At 46.7% G+C, this 26,104-nt stretch overlaps 1 protein-coding gene across 2 annotated transcripts in view; it reads left to right on the forward strand.

Moving 5' to 3' along the window:
- The window catches only part of LOC119445647 (uncharacterized), a 32,261-nt gene extending 8,038 nt beyond the window's left edge, over positions 1-24,223 (forward strand). The window contains exons 3-5 of one of the 2 annotated variants that reach the window (XM_049663489.1): positions 8,292-8,399; positions 19,779-21,212; positions 21,375-24,223. In XM_049663489.1, coding sequence (XP_049519446.1) covers positions 8,292-8,399; positions 19,779-21,212; positions 21,375-21,419 — 1,587 coding nt within the window. In that variant the 3' untranslated portion in view covers positions 21,420-24,223. Of the gene's footprint in view, positions 1-8,291; positions 8,400-19,778 lie in introns of both variants that reach the window. The other variant, XM_037709924.2, reaches the window with a different exon arrangement.
- Positions 24,224-26,104: the final 1,881 nt, after the last annotated feature.

Below are 26,104 nucleotides of genomic sequence, written 5' to 3' on the forward strand. Positions count from 1 at the left end.
GCCATTCCAGCTTTGTTAAGAAATTCACCTGTTGTCTTCACACTGTATCGTTATATCATTGCCACGCTATCGTCGTCATACGCTCGTCATCACATTATTGTCGAGCCGTTATGTCATCATCACCATTTCAAAATCATCAGCGTGCACTTTTTCTCGCTGCGCTTGCTTTCTCTTGGCCTCGCTGCCCTACTTCCGATCTTTGAACCTTTTCCTGCAGTGAGAATGGTAATCAGTAAGGCTACTCGAATGAAACGTTGCAACGTCAGAACCCTCCATGATACTGGCAATGTGTCCATGAACACAGTGTCACAACTGTCCCAGCAACAGTGACGCACTATCATATCACTCAATGTGGGACAGCTCTGATTCACAGCAACTTCACAGCTGCCAATAGTACTTGCAAGCAATGTTCGTGCCGGTTCATTCAGCACTCTACTCGACAGTTGCAGGTATGCTTCAGAGCTGACATCACACAGCTTACAGGCTTGTTTTTCATTTCCACAATTACGAAAACATGGAGCTTCCCACTGTGGGCACTCCAACGCACTGCTCTATTTTCAGAGTCTGCTGTTAGCTCAAACTAGCTGCCTAACCACGTGCAGTTATTACGGCCACCTGAATGATTACTTGAGCAATCCTAACTGCTTGAACTGTCTAAAGTAAAGCCATCTTTGCCACTCCCTTCACTTTTTACACTGCTGCTGCTTTCTGGCAAGGTTTCGAGCGTGTATGTACATGGCAGGAGCATGGCAGAGAGGAAAGGTGAGGCAAGAAACTCGTTTGGACTTTTCCATTGTTGCAGAATGTCCTCTAGAGCTCCCTGGGCTCGCCACAATATCCTCTTGACTGCTGTAATTATCCGAGACCCCCTCCCTCCCCACAAGAGCATTGCAGAAACTGCAGGGCTTACCTTTGTACTCCCGCACAACAGTCCTGAGGGGAGGTAGATAGAATGGTAGAGAGGAGGCAGAGAATGGGTTGAACCAATGCTATCACGAAATGCTGTCACGAAAGCTACCATTCTTAGCTTGCAGCTCGCATACATGGGGGAGGGCGGGAGAGGGAAAAAGGCGACGAAAAAGGCAAGGGAACGCTACACTACTAGACATGACAATGTTTGCGGACAAAATGAATAAATCTAATTCCAAGGTACTGTATGGTACGTTTCTGCTATTTATTCTAAATAATCACCATGCAAATTTGTCAATCGAACAGCTGACGCAGGATGTGCTGACTCAAAGCTGCATTAAAGCACCGTAGCGTCTAGCCGACACTACCAAAACAGCCGCACGTCATACAGTCGAACCTGTTTATAACGAACTCGATAGTTCCACGAAAAGTGGTCGTTATATCAGTAGTTCGTTATACAAGGTGTCCCAGAAGTCTTTCCCTGATTACAAGCATGCATAAGGCAGAAAATATGACACATAGATACATATCTTTGATATTGAAGTGCAGGTAACATATTAAGTTTTTGTGCACACCCTCACAATTAATAAATTTTGACGTGTGCTCTTTTCGTTGCCCAAAGGACATCCAGGCGATATTCCCATTCCACCCATGTGTTGCTCAATATTTCGTGAGGGATGAATGTTATGACAGTAATAATGCGCCGGAACGCTGCGATGTTCCCTGGGGTTATGTAAACCTGGTCCTTGACATAACCCTAAAGGAAGAAATACAGTGCTGTTATGTCCGGTGATCGCGGAGGCCAGTTGATGGGACCGCCATGCCCGATCCATCTTCCTGGAAATGGTGTGTCCAAATAGGCATGAACATCTAACCCCCAATGAGGTGGCACATCATCTTGTTGGAAAATGAAGTCCGGAATGTCCTGAATCTGTGGCACAACAAATTACTGCAACATATCAAGATAGGTATTGGCTGTGATTGTCATTCCACTGAAGAAGAAAGGTCCTATGAATTTATTGTGCATAAGACCGCACCACGTGTTCAGCTTAGGGCTGTCTCTGATGGTGTCAAACACAGCGTGGGGATTCTCGGACCCCCAGATCCTAACATTGTGTCGGTTGACAACACCGTTCAAATGAAATGTGGCCTCATCTGAGAAAAGGACATGTTTCATGTAGTCATCATCGTCCTTAATCTCAGCCAGCTTGGCAACAGCAAAGTCATAACGAGCACTGTAATCCCTTGGTTGGAAGGACTGCATGATTTGGACTTCGTATGCACGGAAAAGAAGTTGTTTATAAAGGATGCGGTGAACTGATGTCTTCGGAATCTGCAACTCACGTGAGGCTCTGCAAACTGACTTCTTGGGACTTCTCACAAAGGTGTCTCTCACTGTCTGAATTGTCTGCGCACTAGGTCCAGGCCTGCCTGTTCTAAGGAGATCACAGAAGCTCCCTGTTGTCTTAAACTTTGCATATCACATCTTGATGCTTTTAACGTCTGGTGGGTGTCTATGGTATGCCGTCTGGAAGTGTCTCTGGACTTTTCTTGGTTCTTGCGTCTCGTGATACCAGAGGACACATTGGGCTTTCTCCTGGTTTGAGTACATGTTTGCAAATGGTGCCCGATTCAGCTGTTGTTACGTCACTGGGCCCTGTAACAAAGTAACAGTGACACACAAAAACTTTAATATGTCACATGCAATTCAAGATGAAAGATATGTGTCTATGTGTCATATTTACTGCCTCCTGTATGTTTGTAATCAGGGAAAGACTTCTGGGACACGCTGTATATGGAATCGCCCTTAAAAATGCTAAAAGATTAACCGCACTGAAGCTGGCATCCGCAGCTACAATTCGGCAGCACTTTGATCCGAAAACCAGATTTTCAGTGTCATTTTTTGTTCCCGGTGCGTTCCCGCACCTAGCTGCCAACTTCCGTTAGAAACGTCCATCTAAAGAACGAAATGCAGCGTCATGTAGCCCATTCAAAACGGCACCCGGTTCTGATCACCTGTCATTTCGAAACTGCAAGCACAGCCGCCATTTTTTAATCGTGAGCTTGTGATATATTTTACTGCGAGCGGGACATGACTGTATTCTGTACACGAGAGCGAAGTGTTCTAGTTGGCAGGAAGCGTTAACTTCGGAAACTACTGCGGCATGCCGCCATTCTGCAAAGGTCTCGGACATCATGGTCTCGGCATTATGACCGTGTTATCTATGTCGCTTCAGGCGAAAAAAAAATTCAGAGCCCTTCCCCTCCCTAGGAAATGGGGGTAAATGAAGCTCGTGGCAAGAGGACACATGTAGCTCTTCAGTTTCTGGTATGACCAACAGGCCAATCTTTAGCTCAAAACTAGTTTCAGAGAGCAACTTCTTCCCTGTCTTGTTAGCAGCACGAGTGTAGTGGGACTTTTCTGTTGATAGTTGGAAATCAGCAGTCTGTTGAGGGCATCAAGAGAATTTTGTATCTGTTTACATTGTGTGTCAAGATCCCTTGGAGGTGACCAGATTGTCAATACTATAGATAAAGAATTTTATGTTTGTGATGTCTTGTATGCCAGAGGGATGAAAGCAATATTGAACAGCAAGGGGGCAAGAACAAAGCTTTGTGGCACATTGCGGTTTGGAGTAAATAACTGAACTTTGAATTCACGTACATGTACAGAAAATGTCTTCCAGCATTAAAAGTAGTATACCACTTTTGTTACTTGAAGAGGTAGGCCAAATTCTGCCATTTTTAAATTTTAGTTTTTGAAAATCATCTCATGTTGCACATTATCATACGACTTATCTATACGAGTTGCCACCACTGTTTGCACCAAGTAGCTATGAGGCAAGATATGATTAACATTATCCGTCACAAATAGAGAAGCCATCTTAGGGACCCACATATCATCTGAATCCAATCTGAGCTGAATGGTATTTGTTATGTTCAAGCCACCATGAAAGCCGAGTTTTCAGCATTTGTTCAGAGAGCTTACCAATTGTTGGAGTCAGCGAAGTTGTTTGGAGGACCTGAAAACTTGACGGAGGTTTACCTGGTTCTGGAATGAGCACTACTACTGAGTGTTTCCACTTAGGTGGAAAAGTGCCTTTGGTCCTCATTGTATTCATTATGCACAGCAGAGCGTCAGTGGCCTCTCCTTCTAGGTATTTAAACAACTTGTGCAGTATTGTAACGTTCAGATGCTGAGCACTGCTTGGTTTTTTTCATCAATGGCAGTGATTAGTTCAGTGTTTGTGAATATAAATCTATAAGGCCTGATGTATCCTCCACGTCAGTTGAAGAAGGGCTGGTGGCAGGTTGTTGGTGGTGGTTTGCAAAGAAACTTACTGCCAGTTGGGTTGGTTAACTTTTCTGGTGTAAATTTTAAGGCCAGACAAATGGCTTTCATTGGATAAGAGATGTGGAGAGAGCAGCAGTATGTGAAGAGTGAAAGGAGGAAAATCTAGGTGCGTGCTTCGGAGCTGAGAGAGTTATCATGTGATGCCGCAAGGCAGGTGCAGCGCAGCAGGGATTGGTAATGTCACCCTCAGTTGGAGTTGTTCCAGCATATGCGTCACTCTCTGTCACACCACTACTTTCCCAGATGTGTGGCGCATGTGTTCTTCCGTTGCCCTTGATGTTGTTTATGTAGAAAATATAAGTTTCGTCATAAGGGTGAAGCAATGAATGCAATAGCTATGTGTTAATTACACGAAGTGTAAGGCTCGTAGCTGTAGTGGCAGTATGAATTGCAGTAAACATATGCTAAGTATACACGTGTGGTGTGGCTTGCGTAGAGACATGAACAGAGAACTCAATGAGCGCGAGAAGAATTGGTTAAAACTACAGGACCTTGTCAGCGTTGTTGCTTTGTGTTGACCTCATGTGAGCATGCCGTACTACAGCATGCTTGTAGCGGCCGCAATGTGTGGGTATGCTTTGCGCTTTTGGACTGCAGGGTTTTGTAGATGTTGATGCTTAGCCTCGGCCTCCTGTTCTTACGGCACCACATCTGGGCGCATTCAGCATTGAGCTGCAGCATGCACTGCGGCTGCGGCAGCACATTGTTTCCGCATCTGACAACACGTGGAGGCATGATTGTGTGATTTCAGGGACGCGGTGCTTCACTGCAGAAACCACGCACCGGCAGCTACTATTCTAGCCACATACCTTGTCTACTATGTGCAAGAAAGCAATGGTGCAACCCGACAGGGTCTGCATAGTCAGCGTAGACTGTGTTAATTCGTTCCAGCAAGTGAAGCTGTCTAACCTGAGGTCTTAAAGTATAGCTTCTCTGCACCAATGTCTGTGATAAGAACACGGACACGCCTGGACATTTTTCGCCATCTGGCGTTCACATTCTGACTCAAAGGAAAATTGTACAGCTAATGTAATGTTATTCGGAAAACATATTAAAACTAAAGAAATTTGTATTTTTTATGTGTAATTGTTAACGACGGCAAAAAATCATGGTGGAGTGTTCATAAAAAGCGCCAAGTGTCTCAACGCGCTGGCTTGCACGCAAGAAATTGTTAGGGATGCTCTATTCCGTTTACTGAGGCATGCACCCATGGCCTAATGGTTAGAGGATCGAGCTGTTGTGCTAGGGGTCATCTGTTCTAATCCTGCGATTGGACAGTTTGATGTTTATTTATTAAAGACAGTCTTTCTTAGCGATTTACTTCCACTTTTCTGTATTCGGGTATGTTTCAAACCTCTTTCTTAGGCCGAGTCTGGAGATAGTGCAGCCTAAAAAGGACAAAGCACTCACTGTGATAGCAAGGTTTAATGTTGTGCTTGAACTTCACGGACGTTCCAACACGGATGCGATATACGTGGGTGTGCCAAATTATCTGCCACCATTGAAAGCTTTACCACACCATGTAGGGCATGTACACAGGTGCCACTACACTGCCCGTAAAGATCCGTGCCAGTAAAATTACTTCACTTTCAGGTTTGAGCTGTGATATTGTTTTGCACTTCTGATATTTAATACTCTGAGAAGAGTTAAGATAAAAGGCATGTGCTGTGAGTGCTTTGTTTCATGACATTTGTTTGTTGGCTGCCATTCTCAAGATTCTGAGGAATAATGTAGTCAAGAAAGTAAGACCTGGTGTCAGCAATTTCAGAGATAGAATGGTGTAGCAACATAACCTGCATATAAAGCATGGCATATAGTGTACATATACTTAAATACATGTTGAGCCTCACGGCAGTGCCAACAGTGACGACGACGGCGGTGAAAATTTACTTGGAGTGTCCATATAATTGCTATCGCAATAAAATGCCTCTGAAATGCACACCTAGTTTTGTTGAGGGGGAAAAGAAGAAACTTAGTGTTGAAGCAGCTTGTTGTCGTTCCATACGAATGAGAAAGTAAACTTTCATCGTAAAGATAAACATTGTGCATTTAATTATATACACGAGTACCATATACACTCGTAGTGATTATTGAGTAAGCAGCACAAAGTTCTCGACAATGCTTAACGCCTCCATGACCCAAGTTTTAGTACAAATCATTGACGATGGTTATCAAAGTCATATTATCAAAGTGGCTTTCTGGAATTCTGCTGGATTATCATGTCAGTTTCTTTTTCAACCACATAATGCCATGGTAATGCAATGGATTTCCAGAAAGCTATCACCGACTTATTTAAAGGAATACGGACACAAAAGTTGGCGGGTGGTTTTCTGCGTCTGAAAAAAAGTTGAACTGTTGAAAATGACGAATACAAGCTGCATTGAAAAAAAGAACGAGAAACATCTTTTTTTTTCTATTTTTTGTTGCTGCTTTCCTCTAAGTGGCCACCGGCAGAAGCTGAAATTTGACGTCATAACATCCACCCGCACGCGCGGCCAATGTCGGCCACAGCCGTCGCAGTGTTTTCGGGGGTGTCGGTCCCTTGCAGCGTTTGTTTAACCCCTTTCGGCGATATTCGCACGTGGTCCGTCTGAAACATTATCCTCATCGGCGCTCCACAAAGGTGGTGCACCTTACATGCGCCTTTCCGCGGTCGTCACTCGGTATTGACGCATTCGTCGCGGCGGAAGGAAATGCCCAGACTTTGCTGCTATAACAGCATTGTCGGTCGTGACACATTGTCGCACACGTTTCCCAGAGAGGAGAAGGTGCGTAAACTTTGGATACCTGCCTGTCAGCCATCACGCCCAGCCTGCAGACCTCTAAAAAGTTACTTCATTTGCGTCGACCACTTCATCGACGATGATTATGTGACCAGCCCAGCTGTGCTGAAAAGCCTCGGCATGCCGCCCAAAAGGCAACGCCTAAGGCCTGACGGTGTGCCATCGGTCTTCTCACGAAAACTCAAGGCAGAAATGATCAGCCGCACGTTTGAAAAGAGAAGTGAAAAAGATGTCGGTACTGTTTTCGTTCACTTACAGCCTTCTTGAGCAGTGTGAGGGCGAGGCTGGGGCGAGATGCCCAAGGGTGGGCACGAAAGCATTAATGTTTTTAAAAATGTTGGCTAAGCATAGTAAAACAATACAAGGCTAGCGAGCGCTACTCACGAGATCAATCCTACATGGCAGCGGGGCAGACCAGCGAAGAGCGCTGGGCAGACACACACACAGCTCTGCTTCTCCACAGGCTAAAAGCAGAAAAGCTGGAGAGAACGCCAGACAGGTGCTGCCATCTGTCGGCTGGCTGGCGAAGTGGATGTGAGAGTCTCGGAGGTACTGATACCTCATAGCAGTTGCTCACGCCGACGGCATAAACTACTATTCAGCCATCCACACAGTGCTGAAGTACCCTGCAGCTGCCTCGCCTGTGTGCGCTCTTGAAAAAGTAACTTTACAGAGGAAATGACAAATAATGCTTGCATAAGTAACTGGTGCAGAGCAAAATCTTCGCGCTACGTTTCGCGAAAACCTGACCGGCACTTCCACGGCCGTCTGCTCTTCTTCATCGCTTGACGCGGAAGGCTCGTAACCGTAAGCGGCATTATTTCTTGCCAAGTTGGAATAGTCCTAGTCTTCAGACGTGTACTCATCGCTGGTAGAGGCACCAGAACTCGGATCCATGATCGCGATGGCGGCGTAGGCGCGCTTCGAATGACTGCGGCCGGCCGGCTGGCTATCCGACGAGGGTGTCGTGACGTCACGCCTTCCAACTCCCGCGGGTCGGGCGGTGAGGCGCGTGCGCTCACAAAAATGCCAAAAATAAAGCCATCAGCTCAAAAATGAGCTAAGTGACTACTTCTTTTCGGTGTAATCACACACTGAGGACTTATTTTCAGCATTTTCGTAAAATTTTCAGATTTTGTGTCCGTATCCCTTTAAATAATTGACAATTTCTATTAGAACTTTTCTTTATTTTCTAATTTTTATAAGGGTGCTCTCATGTTACATATCTCATTATGCCTGTGCAGGTGACAGAAGCAGAGCAGTCGGCAGCATCTTCGTCACAGAAGAAAAGGAAGCTAGGCTGTACTGCCATGATGCGTGTGAAGCAAGTGGAAATTTACCCAGAATACAGGGTGAGCGAACTTTTGCATTGCTCTCGATAACAAGATTGAGGAGCCCAGTAAGTTTGTTGCTCGCCCTTTGGGCCAAAGAGTTTCCTCCAAAAATGGCGTATTCTTACAGAAAGTGTTCTGTCTGACCTCATGCTGGTGGCTTCAGCGTTCTTGTGGCGTTATTTATTATGTTTGTCTACTTGTAAAGCTTTAAGAAATCATCATTTCCTATATACATAAAGGCAATAAGTTTCTGCATGCAAGCATAATCCTTGTGAGTTTTATCATTTATAATTTAATAGTAGTTTGTTCAAAATAATCAATTTTGCAAACTCACAAAGCCACCATGTTTGTGCACTAGTGCCGGAGTTCTTCCTAACAATTTTTGTAGGAAACTCTACGCCTTGAGCCATCCTTTGGAGGCAAGTTCAACGCTCACCAAAAGTGACGTGTGAAACCAATTTTTGATAATGTGTAATGGGTACCAATGGTCTAATATGGTATTCCTATTTTAACATGAAAAAAGAAAAATGCGCTCACAAATACAATAAAGACAAATACAAGATACTTTGTGAGACTGCTTCTGAACACAGTGTCAAACCAAAAATTTTCTTGTTCTGGTTTTTGTTCTGATTCAGTGAAAATGTTTCATCGGCAGTGATTGTTCATTTATAACATAAGAATAACTGCAGGGTAACAGCATGAATTTATTTTATAAATACGTAAACTCATCAGTGCTTCTGAGCTGCATGAAAAGGCTGAAACTTAAGGCATGCATGCTGTTCATGGTAGAGCACTGCACGGGCTCGGGCTTACCCGAAAGCCCAGGCCCGGCCCGGCCCGTGCGGCACGCGGCATTTGCTGCAGAAATGGTTCTCGAACCCATTTCGCGCGGCACGCCGCAACACCCCCGATTCCTGCCGCTCTTGCCGCGCGCGGCATGACGCGTTGCCGCGCGTTTTTGCTGCATGTTTTTGCCGCTAGCGTGGCCGTACCCTAAAGTCCAAGGGCGATAACGCAGTCGCCGCGCGCCATATGCTGTATGTGCGAGTGAAAACATGCGAGGAGAGCCGATGACCGCGTCTAAGTCTCGCGCGCGCAAGAAAAGCAGGGAGGAAGCGCGCCTTCTTCCGTTGCGCTCGAGGCACCGGCGAGGGAGCGAGGGGGGAGGGATAGCGGGGCGGCGCGCGGTCGCGCAGGCCGTATCTTGAAAGTGATCTGCGTTGGGGCAGAGTCTAGCAGTTTAGGTGCATTGGCGGCTCGTAGCTTTCTGCGTGCTGTGTGTTCTCGGCGCTCAGTTTGCGTTGAAGTGATAGACAACAGCACGAAGGTCACTTCGCTCGCTTCTCTAGCGGCGCTTCCACACGCGCCAGCGTTTGACAGCGCGTGTCCGCGCTCATCGAGTCTGATGTGCCACAGTGTGTACCAGCGCGTCGGCAACATCAGCTGGAAAAGGAGAGAGTGCCGGCTTGGAGGGCTAGGCCAGCTGCAGCAAGCGGCAGGATCAGATTTGAATGAAGGGAGGGGAAAGGTCACGCCCGCAGCGGCAAGATCGCTGGGTCGAGGGATGCAGGGCCGCCTCGCACACGTGCGCTCGCTTCGCATTCCATCACGGCGGAGAAGGTGCTTCCGGTTGCTGCTCGCGCAAAAATGACAAAATTTGGGGCGAAATCTCTAGGTGGTCGGAGGGGAAAATTCGTTATATCGAGGGGGTCTCCCGCTGCCACTTCGTTATGTTGAGGTCTGAAATACATGTGCTTCTATGGAGTAACGGCGGGGAATCGAAAAACTTCGTTATATCCAGGAATTCGTTATATGGAGGTTCGTTATAAGCAGGTTTAACTGTATAATTTCACTTTCTCATACCATTGTACTTTCCGTGGCCAGAAATAAACATGAACAAGTTGTTTTCATTTTCTTTGATTTAAAGTGATGTTTGGGCTTTGTGGGGTAAAAGCAATTGGCTTTCTTTGGCTCTTTCGGCCATTTCTGGCGCAGGTCAGTGGTACAACGCTAGTTGGACTTCGGGGATGGAAGGCGAGAAAACGCGCCTAGGGAAAGGGTGCGCGCTCTCAGGCAACCAAGTTGCGAAGAGGGGTGGCGGCGAGACTGATGTGTGTGAGCTCTCGTGTAAACAAGTAGGGGGAGGGGTATTGTTGCTCATTAGCCCGCTCGCTTGTTCGTTGCAAGAAGGCGAGGGAAAGGGTGTATGCTTCCGGGCAAGCGGGCGGTGGGAAGGGACCAAAGGGAGGAGGAGGGAGGTTGTCACTTGCTTACTCATTTGTCGCACATCTCACTAGCCGCCACACGATGGCCACACTATCTTGGACAATGCGGCGGACGAGTATCAATAGACAACCTCACTTCAAGTTTCCGCCATCGCCAGTGCTTGTCTTTCCCCTACTGGAGCCAGGCGATCTTTGCTTCGCTAGCTGCACCCCGCTCGCATTGCGTGAGGCCGCTTTTTTATTCAATTCACGCGAAAGGATCAACATTGGTTGAAGAAGGGATGTCTCCCGAGCCAGCCTTTCAACAATGTGACTTTTCTTTGTGGAGGCAACAACTGCCATGGATGCTTCATAAAAGCGCGCAGCCGTGAAATTGCTAAGTGGGTTTGTTGGGTATGATCACAGAACTCGAAATGTTCAAAAACGAGAGTGTAGTGTTGTGTTAGTGACAGGGGTGAGAGGGGGTGCAACTGATTGTTTCATGTGGTGGTAATAATGCAGAATAGTCAAGAATGTTCAAGCAGGCCCTGTCAACCCGAGGGGCCTACTTTTTTGTGACAACAGGCAGAAGAGATATATACTGTTTTGACAGTTCAAAATTTTCAAAAAATAAGAAGGTAAACTTCTAGAAAGTGAGTTGTATGAATAGACCTGTATTCGAACACATTGCTTTCATTTAACATTTGATCTACCGTATTTACTCGCATAATGAATGCACTTTTTTTCCCCAAAAATATGCGTAAAGTTGGGGGGTGCGTTTATTATGCGGAGTAAAAGTTTGAACGATTTTTTTTCCGCGGCCGCCTCTAAAAATGTCGCAGTATCGCCCAAAAGGCGAACCATCAATTGCAATAGCAAATGCGTAGACAGCTATACGAAGTAAGGATAGTTCTTTTATCGGTCGTATAAACTTGCAAAATAATTTAACCAGCATGGTGTCAGCGTGCATAGGCAAAGATGAACCAATCACACTCGATGACCATGGACACTGTCGAAACGCTGGTGTGAGGAACGCAGCAGCAACAGCGAGTGAAGTAACCTTCGTGCTGTGTGTCGTTTCAACGCACAATGAGCGACGATAACGGAGCGCGCACAAAGGTATAGGCTGCCCGCGCAAATCGCTTTCAAGATAGGGAACGCGCGGCCGCGCAATGTGCAGTTGCTGCACCGCCTCCCTCCCTGCCCTCCCACCGGCGCCATGCACATGACGGAATACGGCGCGTTTCCTCCCCGCTTTCCTGCCTCGAACGCGGGAGATAGAGCCGCGATTGTTGGCACCGACAGCAAAAATGTGCCTGGAGTTTCCATATGACTGCCATCACAATAAAAAAAATGTTGCAGTTTCGCCCGGAAGGCGAAGCATCAATTGCGATAGCAAATTAGTAGAGAGCTATTCGGAGTAGGGATAGTAGTTTTATCGGCTGCATAAACTTGGACACATTCGCTTACTAACTGAATTAACAAGTGTGGTGTCAGCGCGCACAAGCACACATGAATAGATCACACTGAATGACCGCAGACAACGACTGTCAAAACGCTGGCAGCAAGCGCAGCCGCCACAGCGGGCGAAGGTTCGCGCGGTCTGTCTTCAACGGAAACTGAGCGGCGAATGCACAGCGCATACAAAGGTCAGAGCCGTGTGGAGATAAGAGACGGTGCGGGCGACCGCTACCACCGGGCAAAGTGCAGAGGAGTTGTTGGCAGAGGAGAAGCTGCCCCCCCCCTCTCTCTTGCGCTGCCTTCCCGCTTTCTTGCTTTCGAGTGGGAGATTGAGTGGCCAGTTCCCCTTGTGCCCGGTTGCAAGATAAGCATTTGGTGAAGCAGCACAGAGTCGCCCCGCCTCCCTCCCTCCCTCCTATACTCTCACGGCCTTTCACGCAACAGTCGCGTTTGCTTTCTGCCGTGCATTCACTCTCCGTGATAGCGCGCTTTCACTCGCGCATACGGCACGTGGCGACGATTTTATCGCCCGTGGACTTTCTATGGAACCTCACGGCGACGGCTGACACCGACGGCAGAAATTCGGTTGAAGTGTCCATATAATTGCTATCGCAATAAAATAGAAGACACGGTGTGATTCAGCGTTCAATACGGCATCCAATACAATAGTGCCATATCGGACATCGAATCGTACTGTCTCTCCTACTTCATGGCAGCAACTTCAGGGTGCGTTTAATTATGCAGGAGAAAAAAAACTAAATTTTGACGACTAAAGTTGGGGGTGCGTTCATTACGCAAGTAAATACGGCACTTACTCAATCCACGCTGCGTAGCACGAGGCCATAGGTTCGATTCCTAGCCACAGCGGCTGCATTTCGATAGAGATTTAATGCAGAGATGCTCGTGTACCGTGCCTTGGGTGCGCACTTAAGAACCCCAGGTGGTCAAAATAAATCCAGACGCCTCCACTACAGTGTCCTTCATAGTCCACTTCACAGCGGGTGGACGTTAAACCTCGCAATTTAGTATTCACAATGCACACTGACTACAGGTGGCGCACGAGGCGATTCATGATGGCGGACAGAGAGAGTATCAGAATTGCCAACTGCTTGACCGTGTCGTAGCACGCAGGGCTTTTTCTCATCCTTCTCGTAGCACGCCAAGTGTATTCTTATTTTTCAGAGCTTATTCCAGGGTGCGCACAGGTCCTTGAAATCCTTGAAAACCCTTGAAATTGAAAAGTGCGCTTTCAAGGCCCTTAAAAGTCCTGGAATTTTTTTCTGTCCTTGAAAATCCTTGAATTTCGTGAGCAATGCACTCTGATATTGACATTGCGACCTCCTATCTGTTGTAGATCGGCGTCGATCTGACAATTAAACTCCCCGTGTCCGAAACAATACGCCGGCGCGAGTACACATGGTTCGGTTTTGCAGAACTACACGGAAAAAATAAAAGGCTTTACCGCGTCAAACCGCAAACGGAGCAAGAGACCTGTGCTGCGCTTCGGTGCTGCCTCGGCTGGCAGTGTTTACGCTGCTTTCCTCACCCTATCGTTCGTTTCACTCCTTGCCCATTGGTCTGCCTTTTCCCACTTTCACTCTAGCGCGCGAGGTGAAGCTAAAGAGAGCTATAGTGGAGCAACTTTACCACTGATGTTAAGTGCCTTTGGGTGGAGGTTTGTTATAATATTATTAACGATAATATACGTGCAATAACATTATCGTATTTTCCGTTCTATAAGTCGCACCTTTGTATATGACGCACCCCCCTCAAAACGGCAGTTTTTCCGGAGAAAAAGAAAACGCATATAAGGTCGCACCGGTATACAAGACACACCTGTTCTTTCAGTAAGCGATTTAAAAAAGTCGCAGTTTCGCCCGAAAGGCGAAGCATCAATTGCGATAGCAAATTAGTAGAGAGCTATTCGGAGTAGGGATAGTAGTTTTATCGGCTGCATAAACTTGGACACATCCGCTTACTAACTGAATTAACAAGCGTGGTGTCAGCAAACATGAATAGATCACACTGAATGACCGCAGACGACTGTCAAAACGCTGGCAGCAATCGCAGCCGCCGCAGCGGGCAAGGTTCGTGCGGTCTATCGCTTCAAAGGAAACTGAGCGGCAGATGCACAGTGCATACAAAGGTCAGAGCCGTGTGGAGGTAAGAGACAAAGTACGGGCAAAGTACGAACGGAGTTGTTGGCAGAGTAGAAGCTGCGCTTCCCCCCCCCCCCCCCCCCCCCCCCCCGCGCTGCCTCCCCGCTTTCTTGCTTTCGCGTGGGAGATTGAGTGGCTCATACACCCGATTCCAAGATACGCCTTTGGTGCCGGAGCACAGCGTCGCCCCGCCTCCCTCCCTCCCTCCCATACCCCCACGGCCTTTCGCGCGACGGTCGCGTTTGCTTTCGGCCGTGCGTTCGCTCTCTGTGATAGCGCGTGCGTCCCCCGCGCGCTTTCGCTCGCGCATACGGCGCGCGGTGATGATTTTATCGCCCTTGGAATCTATACGGAACCTCACGGCGCCGACGACGCCGATGGCAGAAATCTGGTTGAAGTGTCCATATAATTGCTATCGCAACAAAATGTTACAGTGACGTTTCGCAGTGTGAACGCGGGTCACTCGAAAGCGCATGGGTGCCATATATTTCCACTCCAAGTGCATTTCTGCCGTCGTGGTTCCTTGTAAAGTCCAATGGCAATAGCATCGTCCCCGCGCACCGTATGCTGTATGTACAAGTGAAAGCGTGCGACGGTGAGCCGAATAGCACACAAGGGAGGAAAAGCAGGAATGCTGCCCAGGAGGGAGGAGGGGCTGCCTGTACTCTCGTAGCAACTGCGTAGTTTGCGCAGTGGCGTGCGCCGTATCTTGACAGCCATCTGCAGATGCGACGACTTCGGGGTCTATCGGCTGCGGTTGGCCTACCGCCGCATGCGTTGCTGCTCCATCCTCCTCGCACGGCGCTCAGGAACTCGGATCACAAGAACCTGGCACCTCGATAGCGCGCACAGAACCCGTAGCAATTAAGTCAACCAGCGCACTTCGTTTGGCCATAACATCGGATACGATTTTGACGGCAGTCTTTCCGAAAAAAAAAAAAGAACGTACATAGGTCGCACCGTTCTATAAGACGCACCGACAAAAAGTTAAGAAAAAAAAACGGGTCTTATACACCGGAAAATACGGTATGCTGAATGTTTCGGAAATGTTATAGATGAACTAACCTAGTTAATGCTGCAGAAGCCTGAGCAGCTGTTGTGAGTGTTCGTTGTGTTAACTTTTGATATTGCGGACTTGAGAAATGATCAAGACAAGGCATGTTTTACAAATTACAATATACTACATCTGTTTGTTATAATTTAATGAATGTGTAGCAAGACTACACCGAATGGTTTGGAAATGTTCGGTAAACTTTCCAAGTTAATACTGGGTCAGAATAGCTGTTGGAAGCATTCATTGGGTTTTGCGAACTATTTTTTTGGTAGTGTGAATTTGCAAAGTGATCAAGGCTAGACATTATTAACATCATTGGGATATGCATTTATTTCTTTTTATTTTAGTGCAGTAACCCTATGCTGAATGTTATGAATGTTTTTGGTGATATATCCAGTCTATACTGGAGAAATCTCAGCTGCTGTTGTAAGCGTTCATTTTGTGTTAACTTATCAAGGCTAGACACTTTTATTGTAATTGTGATATACATTTATTGTAAGTGCAATAAAACTAGTCATTTTTGGAAATGTTAGAATAAAGAAATCCTACTTTGGATGCCGCTTTCAGTCCTTGAAAAACCTGTGGCAGGTCCTGGAAAGTCCTGGAATATCCTTGAATTTTGGCCTTGCAAACCTGTACGAACCCTGTCATTCTCATCGGCTGCGGAATGCTGCTGCCTTTTACAGAGCAGCTACCTCTAGGAGAGATTATGGGGCACCTAGAAACCTACGAAAAAAGGATCCAGTGTCTAATCGAAGGCGAAGAAGTTTTGAACGATGGCCATCTAATTTGCTGCGGCATCAAGACATGCAGTGCTCACGCTGTTACAAATCAAGGACTATGTATGCAGACGTCCCATGTTCGAGGGAAGCCTCATGAACTGTAGTTTATTTTTAATGAAAGCAGTCGTATCAATTAACAGAATTCAGTGCTGGGCTAGTTGTTTCATACCAATACATGAATTTTATTTGTTTATTTATTTATTAGTGCATACTAATATAAATGAAGTTGCGAGTAGCGCTTGTCCTGTGTGTCACTGTCTTCTCTTGTATGGAGATATGCAGCGCACACTTCGGCGACGAAGTGTGCGCTGCAAACCTTCATTGGCAGCGTCACAGGCTTGCTGATCCGGATCTTCACCACCCCCTTCTTTTTAAGACGCACGTCCAGTGGAAACAAGTGAAGGCTTATGTCATCCTTCACTGCGCGGTTGGTGCACTGAGGCACGCAAAACATCCTGTTGGTCTTTTTTTTTTCTATGGCGTAGATAGAAGCTGTTAACAAAACAGAAACGTGTCCGCCCATACAGAGCTACGTGGTTACACTTTCTGGAGACTTTCTGAAATATTTCTCTCGCTAGCAACTCTGCGGCGCGACCGTCTGTGTGCATTGCGAATAACCGGACACTTTTTATACTGCTGTGCTTTGGTGCACTGGAAGAACAGCACAGCATTATGCATATTTATGACATGCAGGACAACGAGAAAAATAGTGTGAATGATCTGTTCATTTTATGTTGATACATATGTATTGTAGAAACAGACGCAGTATACAGAGTGACAATAATTAAATCACAGCCTTCCCGCATTGAAAGTTCGGCATGTAAATTCAACAGAACTTGCATAAGATCAATAAAGTCACAGGCCAGCGTGGCACACGCAGCACACTCACAGCGTAAGCTGGTGCAGCGGCTCAAGAGTAGCTCCAATTTGGGCACCACATACAACAGGGTCTTCGTGGCAGTCTGTTCGCCTCGTTTTGACGAGAACGAACTGAACTGTCCACCCGGCATCGACGGCGAGCTGCGGCTTGTAATGCTCTCTGCACAGCAGTCTGCTGAGCCCGATCAAGCCTTACAACTGCAACTTATATGTTGGGCGCGCCGCATTTGCAGGCACCTTAACCTGATGGCGCCACCATACTGGCGGAGGCTCGGGAGCACGTTGATTGCACACCTCGTCTGAATCGCAAATTGTCGTCTGCGCCTGCGGATGCTGCGTTTGCAGGCATCTTACCTAGATGGCGCCACCATACTGGCGGAGGCTCGAGTTGTCTCCCCCAGCGTTTGCCTTATAGGGTATTTTCCGCGGCCCGATAGCAAGCGCTTTCGTGGCTCAATGGTAGAGTATCTGGCTCCCACGCAGTAGGCGTGGGTTCAATCCCAGTGGGAATCGGGTACTTTTTTCACGTTTCCGGCGATAGCGGTTACGCGGCGGACGCCACCGGCGGCAGCATCATCGCGACCCGAAACGGCAATTGGAATGAGCCCATAACAGCTTACGCTGTAAAATACCGACAGTCACTGCAGACTGCTGAGAATGAACATAACCTCCTGCTGACTCAGTAAATTTTTTCAAGCACTAAATTACCATAAGCGTTCATGCTGGCCTTCATTTCAGCCGCAATTACAGTTATTTAATTATTGCAGTTATTTCAGTTGACCTCAACACAGACGTGCGTTTCCTTCGCACAAGCAATGGCCCATTGAGCGAAGGCGGCATCTATTTTTTTTTCATGACTTGCTCCGCACCGTCGATGTAACAATGCAGGGCTGTACTTTCGCGACGTTTTGATGGTGAAAATACTTGTTTCTGTTTGATCCAGATTTGAGAGTGCACATGTCGTTCGACATGAAGCACTTGTGGCAAACCGTCACTTAAAGTTTAGGCACACAGTTTGGCGTGCCCAGTCAATCCTGCTTTCACAGTGAAGCAAAAATGGAGGACCACACACTTCACCTCCGGCTGTTTCATAATTTTTTCTGTAGATGGTGTCCGCAAATGGTGCCGCAGCACCCCCACATGGCGCTGTGGATGTCATAGCTGATTCTCACCAACAAAAAGTACACTGCAGACACCGGCGAGCATTCTATTGAATGTCGACATTGTTGATGCCGACGCACCAAGGAGAGCAAGAAGTGGAGATGTCATTCTCCATGGCTGCCATGAAAGAACTCCGGGAAGGCGAGGGAAAGGCTGCCTACATTGAAAATCATCGTTGATGGATTTTGCTTAATTTCTTTTAGAGTACAGTCTAGTGAAACAAAATTTTTGTTCCGGTTTGATTCCAGTCTGTGCAGAAATAATGCTTTTTTGGCCTAGTTTTAATTAAATATCCTGCTCCTGAAGCACAAATGTCATGCCATACTTTCTCTGCAGTATAAGTACCTGAATTTCTTTTTCTGTTCGAATGATAAGCGAATGCTTTGCTACTAGTGACGTTCGCATATGAGCTCTTTAGGCAGAGATCTTGACTCCTTTTTCGGGTGGTTAGTTTGTTGTTTCACACAGTGTTATCCAGGCAGTCACTGCTGACAACTACTCCAAGTTAGCGCCATGGAACTAAACATGTACACCATTCGTCCACGAGTTCAAAAATGCCCAAAGAATGTGCTAGGCCTTCTTTTGCACCATTTACAGTACTTCCAGGACCACTAGATGTTGCACACACACGTGGATGTCCTACGCAGGTTGTCAAACATTATAGAAATTTTACAGTTGTGGATGCTTGGGCTTCTTATTATTGCATAGCTAAAACTAAGAGCACGACGACAAAGACACAGAGATAAACACCACAGTGCAGAGCACTTGATTTTACTTCGAGTGGACCCTGTCCACTCATAGTACAAAAGATCATATGCCAAGTTTCAATTCTCAGCATGCACACTGTCGCTTACTAAACTCTTCGTTGGAACTATTTCCATTCAATGTTCCTCAAGCTCTAATCTTTACCACTCTGCCCTGAGGCACCGACAGGTTTGGATTGTGTACTTAGTTTTGTCCGTCTTGTATAGCCTGCATAGTGGTGGAAGGTTCTTAAATGCCCAGCTGGAGTGAATGCCAGTTCTGTGGGGATTGTATTGCAGCAGCTTGAACTCTAATTAGGCTCGACCTTTTAACTACCAACTGCTTGTGCTATGAAATCGAAAGGGGTTAGCACCTGTTGTGGCTTTGCCCAGAAATTGGGGCTGCTTGAGAGAGGATTCTGTGAGCTGTCATGCTAGAACTAAGTCTTAAGTGTTGGCTCATGGACGATAAGTTCTCTTAAGCCACTATGCAATTTCTGTATGAAAAAGCCTCCATGCCTTTAGTTAAATAAACATATATGCCACAGACCAAGCTGCTTAAAAAAACATTCAAGTGGAAATGAATTGCCTCCTTGAAGAGTCCACAAGAAAGACACATTGAAGATCAATATGAAAATCTGGCCCAATCTTTAATATAGGGTTTTGCCATAAAGCCTAATGCTTGATATGTGTTATGTTTTAATGTTGATGTTGATGCTATAAGGTTATATATGTTATGTCTGTAGGGCCTGTGTTGTGTTTGAACTCAAGGAGTGTTTTGTGGTTTCTTTTTCGTGCTAGCTCATAAAATAAATATTTTTCACAGTTTGAAAGAAACTTATTTTAATTAATTTTCTTCAACAGTGACAATGTAGTGGGCATGTGCATTGCGAGCTACTGTACGTTTCTGATGTGCTTTAGCACAATCTCGCTCTTTGTTTTTTCTCTCTTCAGATAAACCGTCCACCTGGCCGAACGAAGCATGAACGTGACACAGCTTCAAGGCAGCAAATCTCCCGCTTGAAACTTGCACTTCAAGAAGAGGGCAGCATTCAAACTGTCCTTCGTCAGGAACGATTTTACATCTCTATGTCGGATATCAAAAGTCACTGCAATCATGATATATCTCGGTGTGTACGGTCCACACAACCTATTGAACCAAAACTAGCCACAAAAATAGTTGAGCTTGTTCGTCAGGGCATGACAGCAGTGAAAGCAATGGAGAGCCATCTAAAGTGTTACGTAAAAGATGTCTTATTTTTAAACAAGCCATGTCCCCTTGTTTCATCAAGATATTATTACCCAAGCGAGTGGGACATACGAAAACATATCCGGCAGGCACTTCAGAAATGCAGGTTTAATTCCACTGATCAAGACAGTGCAGCAAAATATGTGGAAGAGCTCCGTGAGAAGACACCAACAACAAACTGCTTTTTCCGTTCCTGTGAGATGAGGCGTGAAGAAGACAACCAGCTTCTGCCAGTGCAGCAAGACCAAACTGACTGGGACATCCTCGAGTCTGTGGCACAGGATTGCCATAGCACACTACTGTTTTGCATCCAAACTAACTTCATGAGGGAACTATTGCTAAAATACAGCAGCAATGTTGTGTGCCTTGATGCAACCTACAAGACGACTGAATGTGCACTTCCACTATTCTTCATCATAGTAAAGACCACCAGCTGCTACGCTGTGGTAGGTGCTTTCGTTGTCCAGTTTGAAACGGCCGAGTGTATTGGAGAAGCGCTAAGTATTTGGAGAGCTTGGAACTCCGATTTGAACCCCAAGTTTTGGATGGTGGACTTGAACCAGGCCGAGATCACAGCTCTTTCCAATGCTTTTCCCTGCGGACGCACCATCATCTCCGATTCTCACAGAGAACAGGCCTGGCATAGGTTTTTCTCAACTGAAGAAAATGATGTTGCTGATGTTTCTGCTGTGGAAGCACTCTTAAGTCAAATAGCAGACAGCCAAAATGAGCAGGACTTTAAGATGGCGCTTACGAGTTTGAAGGAGTCGCCTCACTGGTTACAAAACCACAAGTTGCAAAAGTACATCACGCACTGGCTCTCGGTTAAAGAACTGTGGGTTAAAATGTACAGACTTGACCTTCCTTATGACTGTAACAATGGGGCAGACCTGAAGTCTTACTTGGCAAGAAAGTGTGGGAACCTTAGCCTCTCGGAGCTTGTCAAAGCCTTGGTTGAGGTATGTTTCCCCGAGATGGAGGCCCAGTTCCTTCAGGCCAGTATTAGCTCGCCTAGCCATCCGCTCAACAACATCTTCGAGTCCCCTGCAGTCCCCAAGAAAGAGCCGGACATGATTTCTCTCTCTACGACACCGTCCACGTTCTCGGAGCAATTTAGAGAATCGCCAGCGAGAAGTGATGCAGAATATATTGCTCTAGACCCACACCAGCCTCCCCAGCACAGCCAGCACCATCTAACGTCCCAAATCAGAACCCAGACTAAAAAGATTGCTTCTGTACTGCACTATATCAATGATGATGCCGTATTGCAAGAGGTGCTCGCAATGTTGACTGTGGCCAAGGCACTCATTCGTGAGAACTTGGCCATTAATGATGTTGAGATTTGAGGCTCCTCTAAGAATGTGCACTCTGACATTGTCAACACTCCATTCAGGTAATGCTGGTAGTTTTGCATTTGTACTAAAAAAAGTAAGGTTTAAATGAGTAGGAAAAACATTTCAAATTTTCGGCCTTCAGTGAGCTGCTTTCCAAAAAATGTGGAGAAACATCTGATAAGTGAAGTGTTCAGCAGCCGTGAAACTGACATTCCAAAAGAAAATGGGCACGTACGGGCAAAGTCAGTGTTGATCCGTCACCCTACTTTGATGTGGATCCTGGCTGATAACTGGCAAGACCAGCTTGTCTGTGAAAACAAGGACCCTCCAGTCAGCCTCCAGTCTCACGGCATTGGGCGTGCTGTGGGGAAAGCTATTTGGCTATCCCACCTGGGAGGCTGGCTCAGGTTATGAGTGGCATTAGTATACAAGGTGTGTTCAAAAGGAAACCGAACTTTTGAAATAGCGCACCAACCGGCAGAGGGAGCGGGCTGTGGCTACTGAGCGCTCATTGTGGCTGGTTTAGACAAACTGCCATTTGCCGCATTTTGCTCTGATCATTAGTGGGCGAACTACAGCTGCTGAAGTGAGCACATGCACAAGCTGCTCATCAGATGAGTCCCAAAGTCGCAATGAAAGAACTTGAGTAACAACGTGTGTGTATGAAATTTTGCTACAAACTTGGCAAAACTTTCACAGAGACATTTCAATTCCTTAGCTAAGCATGCGGTGAGGACTGTATGAGTCGCACACAGGGCTATGAGTGCTTTAAGCATTTTGAACACGGCAGAAGGTCAGTCGGTCAGAACACGGCAGAATGCCAAGCCTGGATGACCTTCCACATTAACAGATGATGACCATGTCGAGAGAGTTTGAGTTTGGAAATTGTTGTTTAACTGTTCGAGAAGTTTAATGAAGTGAGCATCAGTGTAGGATCATGGCCTACAAATTTTGAATGACAAACTTGAGATGGGTCATGTCAGTGCAAAATTCTTGCCGCGTTTTTTGACTGATGATCACAAACACGCATGTTGAAATCAGCCAGGAACTACTTGCCACTGCCAATGACAATAAAAACTTCCTTAAGAAAATCATAACAGGTGATGAGACCTGGGTTTATGGCTATGATATTGAAACGAAGGTGCAGTCGTTGCAGTGGGTGGGCAAAGGGTCTGCTCGTCCAAAAAAAGCATGCGTGAATAATTCAAAGATCAAGGTGATGTTGGTTGTGCTTTTTGACTGAAGAGGCCTTGTCCATCAGGAATTTGTATCACGTGGTCAGATGGTAAACAAGGAAGTCTACCAGGGAATTCCAGCATGTTGGCGAGATGCTGTGTGCGGGAGGAGGCCTGAATTGTGGGGAAACCAGACCTGGATGGCGCATCATGACAATGCACCGGCTCACGTGTCGCTCCTTGTCCGCAGCTGTCTACCAAAACATCACACACTCGTGCTGCATCCACCGTATTCTCCGGACGTAGCCCTAGCAAACTTTTTCCTATTTCCCAAACTTAACCCTTTGGCGGTTTTCTGTCCCGCAAGGTCTTTGCCGTACGGGTACAGTTTCAACGCTTCGTTTGAAATTTCGCGCCATAATGACAATGCATGGGGGGGGGGGGCTCACTGGCAGGTGCTGCCACCTCCTAGGACTTACAGCAAGCGTTTGAAATTTGTGCTACCTTCTTGCAGAGATAAATAGAACTTATTTCTAGCTTCAGTGCGTCGTGTAGTCTGCGGCAATGCCCTTTCACGGTTTCGGTTTCGCTGCGTGATCGTAACGGAGGCGTGCAAAACGTGATTTTTATGTTTGTTGGCACTCCCTTGCAGGGGCAGTGGAAGTTGATTTCTATCTTTGTTGGCACTGCTCTTAGCTTGTTTATCACCGCCACTCACGAGGTATTCTCGCTCTCCTTGTTTACCGAGTTCCCGTCGAGTTCTTCAGATGCACGGCAAAGCAGCGATATGGCCGAACGCACTGCCTGTTCTCTTGACACCGACAGCGATGCTGATTTTTGCTTCATACACAGAGTCTCAATCGGAAGATAGTTTTTCTTCAGAGAGGGCAGCTCATCTTCAGACAATGAACTGCATTCAACCAGTTCCACCTTCGACTCCAGCGCACCCGCAAGATCCCGAAAGCGGGCAAGACGCGACGACGCCCAGGGGCCGTATTCTGAAACGTTCCACTTCAGTGAAATTTCTTTTTAGCTTTCAGGCGCGTGACGATTGGCTGTTTTAGCAAAATTGGATGAGCTGATTGGCTGGTTGAGCCCGACGTCATTCAATTTTGCTCAACCAGCCAATCAGCGCGCCTGAAAGCAAAAAAAGAAATTTCGCTGAAGTGGAACGTTTCAGAATACGGCCCCAGTGGGACACATGTGATTTTTGCCATCTCTTTTCACCTTTGACGACTCATAATCAGGGCAGGTTGCGGCCTCTCTGCTCCCACCAGAAGCAAGCCAATTGGATTATTTCACACTGTTTTTCGATGAAGAACATGTGTCGCTCATCGTCACGGAAACTAACAAGTACGGGAGTGAAAAAGCAGATGCATGTCACTCCGGCGCATCACGGCTCAGAGCCTGGGCGGCCGTGGACCTCCCGGAGTTTTACTGCTTCTTGGCAATAGTGCTGCTTATGGGCCTAGTGCAGAAGAACACCCTGCAGGACTATTGGTCAACGGACCCGATGCTGGTGACCACGTTTTTGCCGGAGATTTTTTCTGTGAACCGCTTTGTTCTGCTGTGCGTCCTGCACTTCAATTCTATAACGAACCACACCACTCTTCGTACAATAAATTTTATTCATTCATTCAACGGAGCAATCCGATCACCTAAGGGCCATCAGACCGGTCATAGAGGCCATTCACGCAAAATTTTCCTGACTTTTTCTTCCATACCAAGATTTATGCATAGATGAATCTCTCATGCCTTGGAGAGGCAGCCTTTCATTCCGGCAGTACATACCATCCAAAAGACACCGGTTCGGAGTGAAGATGTTCATGATGTGTGACGTGAAAACCGGGTATGTACTGAGGTTTTTAGTTTATACAGGAGCTACAGTTGGCCTGGCCAAAAGAAAGCTTGGTTATGGGGGCTCTGTTGTTGCTGACCTTCTGGCAGACTTTCTTGGAAAACGACACTCTTGTTTGTGTACAATTGGTACACAAGCCCAGTGCTCTTTGAATTTCTGCAGAGCAACAGAACAAATGCATGCGGAACTGTGTGAATCAACAGGGAGGGCCTACCCTCTGTCAAAAAGAAGTTGAAGAAGGGTGAAATGCAAAGCTTCCACACACACTCTGCTTGCCTTGAAATGCGACAACCACGAAGTCACTATGTTGACATCAATGCATATATCGCAGATGCAAGATTCTGATAAGGTGGACTGAGCGACCGCAGAAAAAAAGAAAAAGCCTGCATGTGTACTTGGAATACACAAAGAAAATGGGACTCGTCGACAGAGTATACATGCAGCTGAGCTTCAGTGAAAGCATCACGAAAACTCTGAAGTGGAACAAGAAGTTCTTTTTTTCACCTGCTCGACATGACACTGATGAACGCATTTATTCTCTACCACGAGAGAAGTGGCACCCTGGTGAAGCTTGCTGTGTTTAGAAAGAGAGTCGCGACCCAAACATTGGAACTGTACAAGACCCAGATCTAACGACCAAGATGTGGAAGACGAACCACAGACAACCCGCTGCGACTGACAGTGCACCGCTTCCCAGAGAGGGTGCCTCGGACCTCTGCCCAAGGCAGCTGCATGCAGAGAAGATGTCATGTGTGTGCCAACACAACTCGTCGCGCCAAGAGGAAAACTGACACACGTTTTAGGTGTGCAGACTGCAGTAACGCACTGTGCGTAGACCCGTGTTTCAAGAAATACCGCGCTCTGAAATACTATTGAACATTTTGCAGTTCTGAGTGATGCTGTCACCAAAATACTGTTCCTGATTTTTTTTTTTTTTTTACAATTTATTCCCGACTTTATACATTTTGTACATTCAAGATCCGCAATAAAGTAATTTGACCATCTGGGAAAGTTTCTTTTAAAAAAAAGTCGACCCTCAAAGGGTTAAAACCACGTGGAAAGGACATTTCCAAACCGTAGAGAAGATTCAGGGCAATGCGACAAGAGACCTGCGCGCCATCCGTGAAAGTGTTATATATCCCTGAAAGATGTTATAGCAAAAGTTATGTTTCTTTTTGAACACACCTCATATGTGTGGAAGGTGGCTCCAAAAGCATAATCACATTGAGATCCAGGAACAGTTTGCAGAAGGTTTGGAGAATGTTGCCCATCAGGAAGTGCCACCAGGGGGACAGCCTTGCCGGGAGGGTCGCTTCATTCGGTTCCTGGTGTAGCTTCTTGACTTGGTGCTCAGCCAGGCATTTGGCCTAGAGGCACAGTGGCCACATGCTGAGTTAGTGAGCCTGCCAGCCACGCGGGAGCTAGTTGGCAGTCAAGCATGTCTCCCATGGTTTCAAGCGAAGTGAGCGTGTGGCTTGCCCACTTTGTGGCAGAACAGCTGTGTCCCCTAGCCAGCAGCTCGGACACCACCCAGGATGTCCTTGTGAAGCGACTTGGTAGTTGGACACCATGGCCTCATGCTACAGTCTGCTGTTTATGGTAATGTTCAAGTATGCGACCTGCTTTTGCTATAACAAAGTTGTGCCCCCGTGCTGGAGTGAAAG

The sequence above is a fragment of the Dermacentor silvarum genome, chromosome 3 (genome assembly GCF_013339745.2).
Source record: "Dermacentor silvarum isolate Dsil-2018 chromosome 3, BIME_Dsil_1.4, whole genome shotgun sequence".
Taxonomy (NCBI): domain Eukaryota; kingdom Metazoa; phylum Arthropoda; class Arachnida; order Ixodida; family Ixodidae; genus Dermacentor; species Dermacentor silvarum.